The sequence below is a fragment of the Meleagris gallopavo genome, chromosome 10, assembly GCF_905368555.1.
Source record: "Meleagris gallopavo chromosome 10, MGAL_WU_HG_1.1, whole genome shotgun sequence".
Taxonomy (NCBI): Eukaryota; Metazoa; Chordata; class Aves; order Galliformes; family Phasianidae; genus Meleagris; species Meleagris gallopavo.
In genome coordinates, this window is record NC_139413.1 from 27,309,073 (window position 1) to 27,323,333 (window position 14,261).

Below are 14,261 nucleotides of genomic sequence, written 5' to 3' on the forward strand. Positions count from 1 at the left end.
CTGAGACTGTATTTCCTGATTCCAATTAATGCCTTAATTAAATAAATCTCTTGACATACTTTTTAATTCTGTACAAGCAAGTACACAAGTCACCTTAAAATTCTCCTCTTTAAGAGTTACAAAAAGCTGTCATGATAGCTCTTGATATTTCTACACAAATTGAAATTGACCCTTTGGAGTGACCCAACGAATGGGACAGTTGGTGTGACCTTCACAGTGGTGCATGGGGCAAAGAGATCTTTGTTGGCACTGCCAGTGATGGTGGTGTGATGTGAGGGACCCTGCAGCACCTAGAAGCAAAGGAAAGTTGGAGATAACCACTGAGGTCATTCAGTCTCCTTTGAGGTGGTCATGTTTAGAGCTGGGTCTTCATTTTCCGAAGCGATGGACTCAGCAGAACCTAATGGGGTTTGACTTCGGCTGTGGAACAAAAATGAAGAAGCTCAGCTGTAAATAAGAGCAGAGATGGGATCAAACTCCTGGTGAACCCTGGCCTTGCTGAAGTCAGCGTCAGCCCTGAAGCTCTGTGGGGCTGTGGGTTCACTCATTGCCTGCAGGGTGGGGAAGTGGCTCTGTGCCTGGCAGCTGAGTGAGATGTGTGTACCATTCACCTGCCCACAAGAGTGAGAAGCACCATCCTTATGTGTTCCTAATCCAGGAATAAGTCACTTCCCTGCTTGTGTTTAGGGAATGGCATTGGAGCACTTCATCCCTTGCAGCTGCAGTGCAGTGAACTCTCCATACGAACCCACCTGGAGGGCACTCATCACCTCCCCAGGATAAGGCTAATCATAAATGAAGTGTGCACTTGCTAATCTTAAGTAAGAATCCTTCATAATGGGGCATGTTCAGCACCAACTGCTGTGGCACTAAGGCAGCCATCTCACGTTGCTGGGAGGCCACAGGGTGAGCAGAGCTCCCAGCCCCACATCTCATTGCTGAGCAGGGCTGGCAGTTTTTGGAGCCCTGCTGTCAGAGCACAGTGTTGCCTAAGCAAGCATTAAGAGATTATGGTAATCGTAGGTATGCTTATTCCAAATAAAAGGTTTCATTAATCAAGCCATATTGAGATAAACCTGTCAGTGGACAGAGGAAACTAGAAATCAAACGCTGTGAAAGTTCTGACAGATTGTTAAATAGAAACCCTTTAAAACCGAATTTAATTTACTGTGATATTACAGATATTTATGCATCGATAGGCAAGTGCAGATTGAGTTCAGAGGTCAGCTTTGGTGCTTGAAAAATAAACGCGCAGAATGAAACAAAAGGTGACAGTTACCTTTGTCAGAAATTACGGTTTATTAAACCAAATACGGAGCTCTCACCTGATCTGCTTGAAGCAGAGAGCAGAGCAGGGTTGGGCGTGATTCAAAGTGTGAGATTGGCTAGCAACTCATTACAGAAAACACGGGCTCTGTTTGTAAAGTTTGAGGGATGAACTCCAGCAGAGGAAGGCAGGATTGGGCAGTGCAGCAGGGAGGCAGGCAGCAGCGCATGGGGCAGTGAGTGCTGAGACCTTGGGGCAAGTTGCTAATTACGTCATTAAGCTGCAACTCTCTATCAGGCAATGTGTATTTGGCTTCTGTACCTTCTTTATTTAATTCCTCCTCTTGAAATGAGTTAAACCTCTCCCTTCTCGGAACAGCGGGAGAAAGGTGAGTTTAAGGAGAGGTTTCCATTGGGACTGGACAAAGCTGTTGGCCAATGGAAGTGACATCACTCCCTTCCATGTCGTTCTTCCAAGGAATGAGCAGTCACTGAGGTGGAGTGGAAAACAAAATGTAGCTCCTCTTTCAGAGGGTTATCTATATGTGTTTCTCTTTCAAGGGGAGGCCGCAATGGGAAGGGAAAATCTGGAATCAGCTGTGCTTCAGCTCTGCCAATGCCAAGGGTTCTGCTGGTTCTACCAAGCACAGGAGAAGGACCTGAATACAAGCAGTTCTAAATGAAAGCTATGTTGGTGCTATATGATAGGAATATATTTATCAGCCAGACTTACATGAGATCATATCTAAATCCATGGCTCCAAAATGTATATTACATTTCACACACATAAGAAACATGTGCAACATGCGGGACGTGTTAGCTAGAGCTGTATGTCCTTCCCAAAATGACAGCCTGCAAACTCCTCCTCAGCTCAAGGAGATCCGTGCAAATTACGACCACGATGGCAGTAAGATCATCAGCAAAGTCGGTCACGTTGGTCAAGCTTAGCTTTCTGAGAAGATGTCCCATTTTTCCCACGAAAGGGATTAGGGAGCTGCTTTTCTCAGTGGCTGTACAGAAGCCCAAAGGCAGAATGTGGTGATGAAGTCCCAGCCATGTGCCCACTACACTCATCATCTCCTGATGCGTGAAGGTCACACCAGAGCTGTGTTCACTGCATCTTCCACACGGCAGTGACCATTGCTCCAGGCTGAGGTTCACTAAGAAGTAAAAATAAAATGGTAAAATCTATCAGGAGGAAGCCAGGAAGGAAGAACAGTCATGTTTCATCTACACAAAGATGGAAATTTAGCTTGAAATTTTAACAAGACTTACCTTGGAAAATGAAAATCTAGTTCAGGTTTAGAATAGAGTTAGCTCGCAGCATATATTTAAGTCCCATTAATTTGCATGCTTTAAGTGCTAAGCAGGAAACACAGGCTGTTGGGCTGGAGGAGCACCCAGGAAGCCCACATGTTCACCCCTTTCATGGAGGAGAATCTCAGAGGCTAGAATGGAGCTTTGGGCACCTACACAGAGAGAGATCTCGGAGGGCAGAGGACCTGTGACCATGTTCACCTCTGTGTTTTGAGACCCATGGCTTGAGAGCCATGCACTGGCTCTGCTTGCTGAGAGTGAGCATTAACTCAGTATCGGCGGTGAGCTAAAATGAACAAATGAGCTCTGAAGAGTGATGATGAGTTAGTGGAGCATCTTCCCTAAGAAAGGAGGGAAAATGAAGCAACTGGAAAGTCTGAAATAAACCCGAGGGAATGTAAGGGTGAGTCCTCCAGTGGGTGATGGACAATCTTACCCAGCCCATCTCCACCAGTCCGACTCCAGGCAGTAGTACAAGGAGAGCTCTGGTCCCACACACATCCATTGCTGGTGGTTACATCTCAGTGGACTTTTCCAACCTCAACTATTCTATGATTCTGCAGCAGAAGGTGACAGCAGCCCTCCGTGTTGTATTTACTGAGATGAATTTACAAACCAATTAAGACATTTTGGCAAATGTTGAGGTGCAGATTTCCTCCCTCTTGATAGATCATTCCTGGCATTTTTTTCTTCTCTCCTTCTGGACAGGTAAATGTTCCTTGGTCCCACAGATGTATTATCTCTCTGTTTGGTCACTTAGAATCCATTTCAGCTGTCTGTTGAACTCCTTCATCATGTAATATTTCAACAAGAGCCCCCCAATAAACTTTATTTACAGACTCTAAATACTGCCTGATGTGCTCAATACACTGTGTCATCACTCTCTGAGCTGGAATTCCTCTTGGAAAGCTTTTGTACCTGGGGAAAATCAGGAAATTCAACACAAAAGTAATGTCAGTGTGGCTGAAGGAATAAGTTGCCAACATGTGCTCTCATCCAGGCACTGTCTGCAGTTCCTCTGAGATGCTCTGGAATCAGCAGGGTTTTACAGCACTCTTTGGAAGGCATTAAAATACTTTAATAAAATGTTTAATAAAGATTCCTCTAATAAGATGAAGGATCTAAATTGAATTCACTGAAGTACTGTAATGGTCAAGATTTGTGGGGAACGGCAGGGAGCAGTTCTGCTGGAAATGATCCACATTGCCCCCTCCAGATAAAAACTAAGAGAGAGAAAGAAACAGATTTTGACCCCACAAGCTAGATTTTGGGAAAAAAAAAAAAAAAAAAAGCAAACTTTTTGGTTCTGAAGCTGTCAAACCTCTTTCCAAGGTGTTTGAGGAGAGCACAACTGAAGCCAAGCTACCTCCATTCTGTCTTTAGGAGGTGGAGGAGGAAAATGCTGGAGTGGCTCAGACAGGGGCTCGGGACCCTGGTGACTGCTGGCTTGGTCAGGACATGGAGGGGCTTTGCTGAGTTTGTTTTCTTAACCAAAATGAATAAACAGAGTCCCCTAAAATCCATAATGGCACTCTCCAGACAGGGAGCTACCTGGCTTAGCAAGCAAAGAGCTGCTTGGGGAGGTTTTGGAAGAGAGATTATGGACCTGCTTGCATAAATACCTAGCATGGGCTTTAACCTGCATTTTGGGTAAAATTCAGCATTGTGCAGAAGGCCCATAAAAGGCCCAGGCAGTGCTTACGTGCCACCAAGGCACCATTTGGCGGGCGCGATGCCTGCGGATGGGGCTGCACGCGTTGCGCGGCGCTGGAACTCAACGTGTTGAGGAAAAATATTAGCAGAGCGATTTTATTAACAGCAGTGATAACTCACCGCTTGTCTGTCTGTGTTTGTTAGAGGGAATCGAGGGTGTTACACGTGAGCCAGAGGAACGGCTTAGGAAAATACCCAGGAAAAATAACAAAGAAATGAAGCTTCTGCCCACCCTGGGATGTGGGAGAGTGCGCAGAAGGGAGCTGCTCCCAGCTGGGTGATACAATGCATCCCAAACAGCTTTGGGTCCCTCAGGTGCTCCTGCAGAGGAACATCTCTGAGTTCTGAATGTGTTGGTTTTGTGGTGATGACAGGACAGGGCCGTGCTGACGTCAGCACAGGGAGTTCCTCACATCCCTGGGAATCCACTTTGCTTCCCCTCTACCTCTTGCATCTCACTCAACAACTGTGCAGGAAGCTGCTGTGCCTTCCTCACTCCTCCTCCTTACCTGCATGGTGATACATTTAGCATTTAGCAGCGGGTTGGCATAAACTTCTGCCACAGCTACTCTCAGACCCTCATTTCGGATTGTGTCCCCTCTTTTTGGGTTACATCCCCACATTTCCTGCCAAATACATCACATCTGCACCATCCCTTTTGGCTACAGTTCTGCATAGATGAATGGGAAAAGTTTATGTCACGTTGATTTACTCCCCCTTCCTCAGAGAAATAAAGTTGTCTCCAGACAAAATACAGCTTCCCTCCTGAGCTGCTTGGACCTCCCCTCTGCCTCCGTGTGCAGAGAGACCCCTGGGTTTGGGAGGAGGAGTGAGGTTGGGCACAGCCCCCATCCTGCAGGTGAGGATGTGGTGCCCAGCTGCCCATCAGTTTGTGTAGAGGGCAGACTTGTAACTCAAAAATCTGAAGAATAAATGAATCTTGATTGAATAACTTTCCTTTCCCAAGTCAAATGGCAGCTAACCATGCGGTCATCTTCTGCAGAGGGCAGTGGAGTTCCGCAATTTGCCCAGCAGTTATTGTATATTTGAACTTATTCCATGAACTTTCCTCTCTCCATGCTTGTGAAGCACCAAAATCTCTAAGCTGAATTGTGTTCCACTCATACTTCTGATGATTTTGTTTTATATTGTGAGCTCCACAAAGCCACATCCTGGGGACACCTGAGCGCAGGTCTTGTCAAGTCACAGGGACCAGAACACAGCCAGCAGCACCCACCCACCTAAAGGAAAATGAAAGCTGAATTCATGCCAATTAGTTGCTTAACATACATGCTGCCTTTGGCTAGTGCTTGGATCTTACCTGCAATAGAGAAGCAGGCAGAGGCTCAACAGGGGACCACGTTGTGAAAGGAAGGACTTTATTCCCGTATTCAATGATGTGGGCACATCCATGCCATTCCATCTCCATCCATATGAATCCATACCCACCCATATCCCTCCATATCCCTCCATATCCATCCACACCCCTCCCTACCCATCCGTCTCCATCTATGTCCATCCATATCCCTTCATTACCATCCATCCCCATCCGAGCCCATTCATAGCCCTCCATCTCCATACACATCCCTCCATTGCCATCCATCTCCATCCATGCCCATTTGTACTCCTCCGTCCCCATCCATCCTCATCCATCCCCGTCCATACCCCTCCATAAACCTCCATCCCCATCCACACCCCCCATAACCCTCCATCCCCATCCACATCCATCCATACTCATCCACACTCCTCCATACCCCCACCCACCACCACGCAGACAACACAGCTCTTTGCTTGACCTCTGTATAAGTCCTGGAGTGGAAGCTGGGCCTTGACTTCCCAAGGGACAGAGTCATCTGCAGCCATACAGTGCAGAAAACCTGCACCTGATGAAACCCACACGCAGTGAAACCCACACCCTCATACCAGCACTCACAACACCCAGTGCATGCAGACAGTGCCAGGGTTAGGCAGCCCCACACAGGCACAACTCCCACGGCTGCGTGGCTTCGGCTTCCCCCAGCTTGGGTTTCCCTAAAGGCGAACTGGGGCTAAATAATGAATCGATCTAAAATTAACCAGAGGAATGGAAATGCTCTAAAAATAAGTGAGCAGCTGCCATGGTCGCAGCCCCCTGCTCCCGTGGGGCCGGGCTGGAGGAGGGGGTTCAGCCCAGCCCCGATTTATGCGGCTGCGCTCTGCAGGCAGCAAGGGGGCATCTGTGCACCCTGGTGTGCGTGGAGCCCCCGAAACTCCACTGTTGGCTGCTCCCAAACCCGATTTTAATACATATATCCATACTTATTTATTTACGTTGTTTTACATGACAGCATTCTGGAGCCGCCTGGTCGCCTCTCGGTGCCCCCATTCGGGGGTGCGGAGCCCGAGGATCGGGGCAGCCCCGGCGCTGAGGTGCCGCGGGGCAGAACGAACAGCAGCCGGCCCCGCATAGCGCTCCCGCACTCCTGCACTCGCTCTGTCTCGCACCTCCTGCTTTTTCCCTTCCTGCTCCACGCAGCGCTCCCGTATTCTCCCGGCTTGTCTCTTTTATTCTTTTGTACTCTGGCGCGTTGTCCTGGCCGGCAGCGCGATCTGGGGGATTGAAGGGAGGGAGGGGAGGGCCGGCTTGGGGGGGGGGGGAGGCTTTGTAAAACGGGACAGATAAAAACGAGAGACATCATATTGTTTGACAGAATGATCCGAAATGATCAAGTGCCTTCTCCGGAGCTGGGGGGGGGGAGGGGGGAGAGGAAAGGCGGAATGGTGAATTCCTAAAAAAAAAACGAGAGCGGTTCTTCTCCCCGCCGCCTCCCCGCGCTACTGCGGACGCCTATGGGGATCCGCCGCCCGCACCGCACCGCACCGCACCGCCCCGTCCTCCGCCCAGAGCCCTCGTGCGTTTTGAAAGGGGATAAAGAAATAGGGGGGAGCAAGGGGGGAAGGGAACCGCCTCGGCTCGGGACCCCTCGTTCTCCCGGCGGCGAACGGAGAGCGCAATTTCCGAGAGAAAGGCTCGTTTTGATTAAATCTGACATGCTGCTGCTAACTCCATGCTAATGGGAAATAATTAACATAATAGCCATAATTAAAAGCACGCTAACAATGCCATAAATTTATCACACAATTTTACTAGCTTTCTGCCCCTAACTGCTCTCTCATCGTTAATTAAACGTGTTGCCTTTCGCGGAATGGATGTTTATACATTTCCAATACAAATAAATCCGAAACCGTTCTGGAAACGGAACCGATTTGGTTTTGCACTGAGCAGTCCCGGCTTCACGGGCGGGTTGGGAAAGAGAGAAAAAATAAATAAATAAAAAGAAGAAGAAGAAAAAAGAAAAAAGAAAAAAAAAGAAAGAAAGAAAGAAAGAAAAATAATAACCAAACGTAGAAATAGAGGCCTTGAGGGAAATAATAATAATAATAACTAAAATAAATAAATAAAGGGGGAGATGTATGAGAAAGGGCCCCAAAATGCGCATCTTTTGCGGACAGCCCGGCCCGACCCTCCGGCCGTGGGGACGTGGGGCTCCCAGCCATGTGTTCGCACGGAGGTTCCCACCCGATGCCTTTCTTTCGAGGCTCCCACCCTACGCAGTCGCTTTTGGGGTTGTCCCACCCGACGTCTTGATTTCGGGGGACTCCCACCCCGTGTATTTATATGGGGTTCCCTCTAACAAAGCGGTGCTGCTTTAATCCAGGTCGGGGCAACGATTCCTATAACCCAGAAGTGAAAGTCAGAGGCTCCGGGAGACGAAAGCGGACACCTTCGGTTTCTCCTTCCTCTAAAACGATGACAGAGGCAGAAATGCCCCCTCTGCCTCTCCCCGACCCCAGCTCAGCCTCCGCGTTTATTTTTAACTCTCCTCGCGGCCGACATCTCTCTTGGCCGTATTAAAGCCCGATGGAGTTGTAATTAATTTTTCCCTCTCTATCATAACTTCTCCCATCCTCCTCTCCCCGCCGCTCGCCGCGTCTCTATTTCCCTCCGTATCGATCCGGACGACACCGTTTGTTTTTCTCCCGTCGTTGAATCCATCCGTCCGTATGGGCGCCCACTCCTATCGCTGCTGCGGTGTCACTCGTGGGGGTTCCCAACCCCTCAAACGCTGCTTTAATTATTTCATCCCTCCTCAAAGCGCGGCCTTAAACCCTCAAACCCGGCTGGATGTGGACTCGGAGCCCTTTTTCCCAGCGGATCGTTGTGGGGAAAGTTTCCCGTTAAGTGCTCCCCTGTATAAAAGCTTTTCTCCTTCCGAGCCCGCAGCGCTGTGGGGTTGGAGGCTCCCAAAGTTCTCCGTCGCCGCCCGGAGCCCCGCGGCCCGCAGAGCCCCCGTGGCCGCCCCGTCGGGGGGGACGGAACGGAGCGGGGATCGGCACCGAGCGGCCCGAATCGAGGGGGAACGCAGCGCTTCTCGAGCTAAGCGCTAAGTAATTAATGGGATGAATCGATTAATTTGACTTTTATCGCGTCGAAGAAAAAGCGCAACAAATGAAACAGGGGGAGCGGAGTTTGGTCTTTCTCCTCACTTTTACACCAGGGAAAGCGATACGGGATGAGGGGAGTTGCGGGGGGGGCAGCGGGAGGGAGAGGAGTGCAGGGGGTGCGGGGAGATGGGGAGGGGCGGGGGAGGCGGGAGGTCCGGGTGTGCTGCAGCGGGGGGGGGGAGGGGGTTGGATCATTTTATTTTATTTTATTTCATTGGGTTTGGGTCTGTTTTTCCTTTCTTTTTTTTTTTTAACTTTTTTTTCCCTTTATCTCTTTTTTCTTTTTCTTTTCTCTTTTTTCCCTTCTCCTTTTCTTCTTTCCTTTTTTTCTTTTTTTCTTCTTTTCTTTCTTTTATTCCTTTTCTCTTCGTTTTCTTTTTTCTTCTTTCTTTCTTTTCCTTTCCCTTTCTTCCTTTTTTCTTTTATCTTTTCTCCCTTTCTCCTTTACCTTCTTTTCATTTTTCTTCCATTCTTTTTCTCCCTTCCTTTTTTCTTATTTTCTTTCTCGTTTCTCTTCGTATTCTTCATTTCTTCCTTTTTTCTTTTTCTCGTTTTTTTTTTCTTTCTTTTTTTCCTTCTTTTTCTTTCCTTTTTCTTCTTTCTTTCTTTTCTCTTCCTTTTTTTTTTTTCTCTTCTTTTCTTCCTTTTTTCTCCCCTCTTTTCTCCTCCACAGCCTTTCGTCACCCACCCACTCCCCTCCCGCACGATTCCTTCTCCGTATCCCCTCTCAACCCCACCACACATGCGGCCGCCGCACCACCGCGGACATCACCGCAGCCACCGACCGCGCAGAGCCGGGATCGCTCCGCAGCACCGCCGGGGCTGAGCGGGCAGAGGGCGGCCGGGCCCCCCCGCCCGGGCCGGGGCTTACCTGGGGCCGCGGCAATGCGCTCCTCGCATTCACCCACACTCCCTCATTTCCTACTTTTTCATATGCTAACGTTCTCAATGATTAAGTCGTTAACACCTCTGGGGAAAAACAAAATAAAGAAGAAGGGGAGGGAGGATGGGGGAAACGAAAGAACAAAAAGAGAAGAGGAAGGGAAAAAAGAAAAAAAAATCGGAAAAGAAAAGATGGGGGGGGGAAGAAGAAAAAAAGGAAAAAAACATGAAGAAAAAAAATAAAAAAATAAGGAGAAAGAAAAAAAATCAGGCTAAAGGCTTCTTTATTAATCATCCCCCTCTGTTATTTTACGTCTTTTTTATTTCTCCCTGCAACTAATCTCACAGATTAATCAATGGCCACCTCCGAAGCTCCGCTCCCCGCCGCCGCCGCCGCTGTTGGAAAAGCCCGACCGGCCGCGGGAGCGCGCAGAGAAGCGCCGTGGGAGCGCGGCCCCGCGGCTGCCGGCGCCGCCAGCGCCGCTCCGGGCGCGGCGGCCCCGACGGGGCGGACGGGAGGAACGGAGCGGAGCGGCCGCGGCTCTTTGTCGACGGCGCGGCGGCACTCGGAGTTTTGCGTGACTTCACGGCGGGGAGCCCGACGTCACGCGGCCACGTGACGCCGCCTCCGAGTATATCTTTAACGGGAAAGTAATCTATCAGGCAGTCCGGCCCGCCGCGCCGCGCCGCCGAAGTGCCGAGCGAGGCCCCGCGCCGCCCCGCGGCCTCTACCCCCCGCCCCGCCCGGCTGCGGGACCTCCCTCCGCCGAGGGGGCGACCGACCGACGACAACAACAACATCAACAACAACAGCACCGCCACCGCCACCAAAAAAAAAAAAAAAAAAAAAAAAGAAGATTTCTCAAAAAAAAAAAAAAGCAAAGCAGAGCACGCAAAGCGACGAGCGAACGGCGGAGCGGTGCGCGGCGGCGGAGGGGCCCGCGGGCGCGGAGCGGTGGAGCGGAGGGGCCCCGCGGGCGGCGGGCGGGAGGCAGCGGCGCCGCCCGAGCCCCGATGCCCGGCGGCCGGAGCGGGGCGCGCAGCCGGAGGTGACCGGGGGGGATCCCCGGGAGCGGAGCGGGCGCGGCCCCCCCATGCCCCGCGGGGACGGCGCCGCGGGCGGCAGCGGAGCCGCGCGGGTGTAGCGGCCCCGCGCTGGGGGAGAGGGGCGCGGGGGCGGCCCGCGGAGCGGGGATGACTCTATCGGGCGGCGGCAGCGATATGTCCGGCCAGACCGCGCTGGCGGCCGAGGACGTGGATATCGACGTGGTGGGCGAGGGAGACGACGCGCCGGGCAAGGACGGGGACGGCGAGGCCCGCAGCCCCGCCGCGCTGCCGCGGCTGCCGCTGGACGAGGCGGCGGAGCCCGGCGAGCCGGGAGCGGGCGGCGAGAGCGGCAGCAGCGGGAGCGGCAGCCCGGCCCCGGCGGGCCCCGAGGGCGGCAGAGGGGGCGGCGGCGGCGGCGGCGGCGGCGGCGAGGAGGGGGCGAGCGGCGGGGGAGCGGCGGCGGCGGCGGCGGCGGGGCAAAGCAAGCCGAAGAGCAGCCTGGTGAAGCCGCCCTACTCGTACATCGCGCTCATCACCATGGCCATCCTGCAGAGCCCCCAGAAGAAGCTGACGCTCAGCGGCATCTGCGAGTTCATCAGCAACCGCTTCCCCTACTACCGGGAGAAGTTCCCCGCCTGGCAGAACAGCATCCGCCACAACCTCTCGCTCAACGACTGCTTCGTGAAGATCCCCCGCGAGCCCGGCAACCCGGGCAAGGGCAACTACTGGACACTGGACCCGCAGTCCGAGGACATGTTCGACAACGGCAGCTTCCTGCGGCGGAGGAAGCGCTTCAAGCGGCATCAGCAGGAGCACCTGCGGGACCAGACGGCGCTCATGATGCAAGGCTTCGGCGCCTACGGGCTGGCCGGGCCCTACGGCCGCCCCTACGGGCTGCCCCCCGGCGCCTACCCGCACCCCGCCGCTCTGCAGTACCCCTACATCCCGCCCGTCGGGCCCATGCTGCCGCCCGCTGTGCCGCTGCTGCCGTCGGGCGAGCTGAGCCGCAAAGCCTTCAACGCGCAGCTCGGGCCCAGCCTGCAGCTGCAGCTCAGCAGTTTGGGGGCGGCGGGCTCCATCGTGAAATCCGAGCCCAGCAGCCGCCCGTCGTTCAGCATCGAGAACATCATCGGCGGCCCCGCCGCCAGCTCGGCGCCCAGCGCGCAGACTTTCCTGCGGCCGCCCGTCACCGTACAGTCGGGCCTGGTGGCCCACCAGCCGCTGGCGCTAGCCAGGACCACCGCGGCCATCGCGCCCATCCTCAGCGTGCCTACCAACATCATCGCGGGGCAGTTCCTGCAGCCCCCCGCCGCCGTGCAGGCCAAGTGGCCGGCGCAGTGACCCCCGGAGCGGTGACCCCCGGAGCGGTGACCCCCGGCACGGTGACCCCCCCGGACGTATCTCTGGGAAACGGCGGAGGTCGCTTTCGGGGTTTTTATTTTTCTAACAGAGGCGAAGTGACGGTCGCGTTTAGGAGCCGGGAGGGCTTTCGCTTTTTTTGAAGGTTCCGGCGCTCCGAGCGGTTTTATCCGAAATAAGCGAACGAACGGGGAAAAAAAATGTATAAAAATATTAATAATAAGCGGGGGAAATTTTAAATATTAAACGAACGAACTACAACGAAAAAAATGAATTTTGGAGGAAAAAAAAAAGGAGGAAAACGCTGTCGTTCTATTATAGAAGTCTGTTTATATATGAATGAATATATGTATTCTAAATGTTATCCCTTCGTGTTGTACACAACTTTGTAAATAAATTTTTCAAACGCTCCGTCCTTGTGCGTGTGCGCGCCGACACCGCGGCACTGCGCTGCGCTCCGGAGCCGCGGCTCTGCGCGTAACATCCGCGCAACCTCCGCGGGCAGCGCGCAGCCGATCCGGTTCTGCCCCCGCTCCTTTCCAATCGCCTCCTAACAAACCCAAACTCCGATCCCCGGGCAGATCTGAGGGATCCGATCCGCGCCTCGTTGTGGTTTTATTAGTATTATTGTTATTTATTATTATTGCTATTATTTTGATTTTTTTTTTTTTTTCTCCCCTAATTGTAGGGATTTGCCGAAGCCCAACGCGCTGCGCCGGACCGTTCCCCTTCCCATCCCCAACCGGAGCGCTGCGGTGCGGCTTTGGCGGCTGTTTCTGAGCGAAATGACTCTCAGAAAAGCTTGGGGCGATCCGAGCGTCCGCGGTTTCCATTGCGGGAGAACGGCATCGCGGAGCGGCGGCACGGCGCGGAGCTTTCGTTTGCAGCGCCGAGTGCCGGGGAGCGGCTCCGCGGAACGGGAACGGCCTTTTTTAGCTCGTTCCGAAGGGGCGGCCGCGGGATAGAAGAAAAAAAAAAAAAAAAAAACACCAAAAACAAAAACCCACGACATTTCTGTGCGGTTTTTGTGGCTGAAATCACGGCGGCGTTCAGAGCCGGGTTCGGTCAGCGCTGCTTTGGCCGTCGCGAGTTTCGTTTTGGCCGCGTTCATTTCCCGCCCCGATGAATCCGCGGTGTTCGTTTTGGGACGGGGAGTGCGGGAGGAGCGGGACCGCAGCTCAAAACAAAAGCAAAGTGTCCTCGGCTCTGCCACGGAGCCGTACGTGTATATTTCTCCCCGAAGTCAACCTTCGCACCTCCGCACATCCCCTCCGAAACACACCGCGCGGCTCCACCACTCGGGAACGCTCCGGCGGTAGCGGCGGCGCTGCGGGAACGGCTGCGGGAACGGAGATGAGAGCTGCGGGAACGGGGCTGAGAGCTGCGGGAACGGGGCTGAGCGCTTTGGGAACGGGGCTGAGCGCTGGCGTTGCGGGTGAGGGGCTGAGAACTGCGGAAACGGGGCTGAGCGCTGCGGGAACGGGGCTGAGCGCTGCGGGAACGGGGCTGAGCGTTGCGGGAACGGGGCTGAGAGCTGCGAGTGCGGGGCTGAGCGCAATAGGAAGCGCACAGAGCGCTTTGGGTGCAGAGCAGCGCTGCTCTGCGCGGCCCACGGCTTCGCACCGGCGGCTATTTTGTAGTGTGTCCCCCACCCCGGGAAAAATAATCAATAAATAGAGGAAGGAGCCCCGGCCTGCGTTCACTTGTAGGCTCCAAAAGCTGCTGAGCCCGGGCTTCCCGGCGCCGCTGGGTAACGGGCTCATTCCACGGCTGAGCCTTTTGTTGCTTAGAAAATGACTCGCTCGTATTTCCGCGCGTAGCGGCGATACCTCGGGCTCGGCATGTGCCGCTCGGCCGAATCGGCGGCGTCCCCTCCCGGCCCCGCGGCCCTCCTTCCCCTTCTCGCCGCCTTTTCCCCACTGGAGGACAACGGTGGAGCGGCTCCGGAGCGGCCGCGGCCGGGAAAGGGGCAGCCCCGGGGCGCGGGGCCCGGCGGGCAGGTGAGGGCCGGGGGCTGCAGTGCCGCCGCGGGGCTGCAGGGGGCGCGGGGACCGAAAACGGGACCCCCGGGGGGGGCGGCATCGCCGCGGTATCGGGCAGGGCGGCGGGGTGGGGGGGACCCGAGCCCGCATCGGGCGGCGATCCAAGCGGCCCGACACCGACACAGAACGGCTTTTGCTTTCTCTTTATTT

The 14,261-nt window shown here is 53.9% G+C and overlaps 1 protein-coding gene across 1 annotated transcript; it reads left to right on the plus strand.

Moving 5' to 3' along the window:
• Positions 1 to 10,295: 10,295 nt before the first annotated feature.
• FOXD3 (forkhead box D3) lies at positions 10,296 to 12,480 on the plus strand. Its single transcript, XM_085231737.1, has one exon. It carries the CDS (start codon positions 10,858 to 10,860, stop codon positions 12,049 to 12,051), a length of 1,194 nt encoding a protein of 397 aa, XP_085087863.1. The 5' UTR covers positions 10,296 to 10,857; the 3' UTR covers positions 12,052 to 12,480.
• Positions 12,481 to 14,261: the final 1,781 nt, after the last annotated feature.

Coding starts and splice junctions, on each gene's coding strand:
- FOXD3 (XM_085231737.1), top strand. CDS start 10,858: ATGACTCTATCGGGCGGCGGCAGCGATATGTCCGGCCAGACCGCGCTG.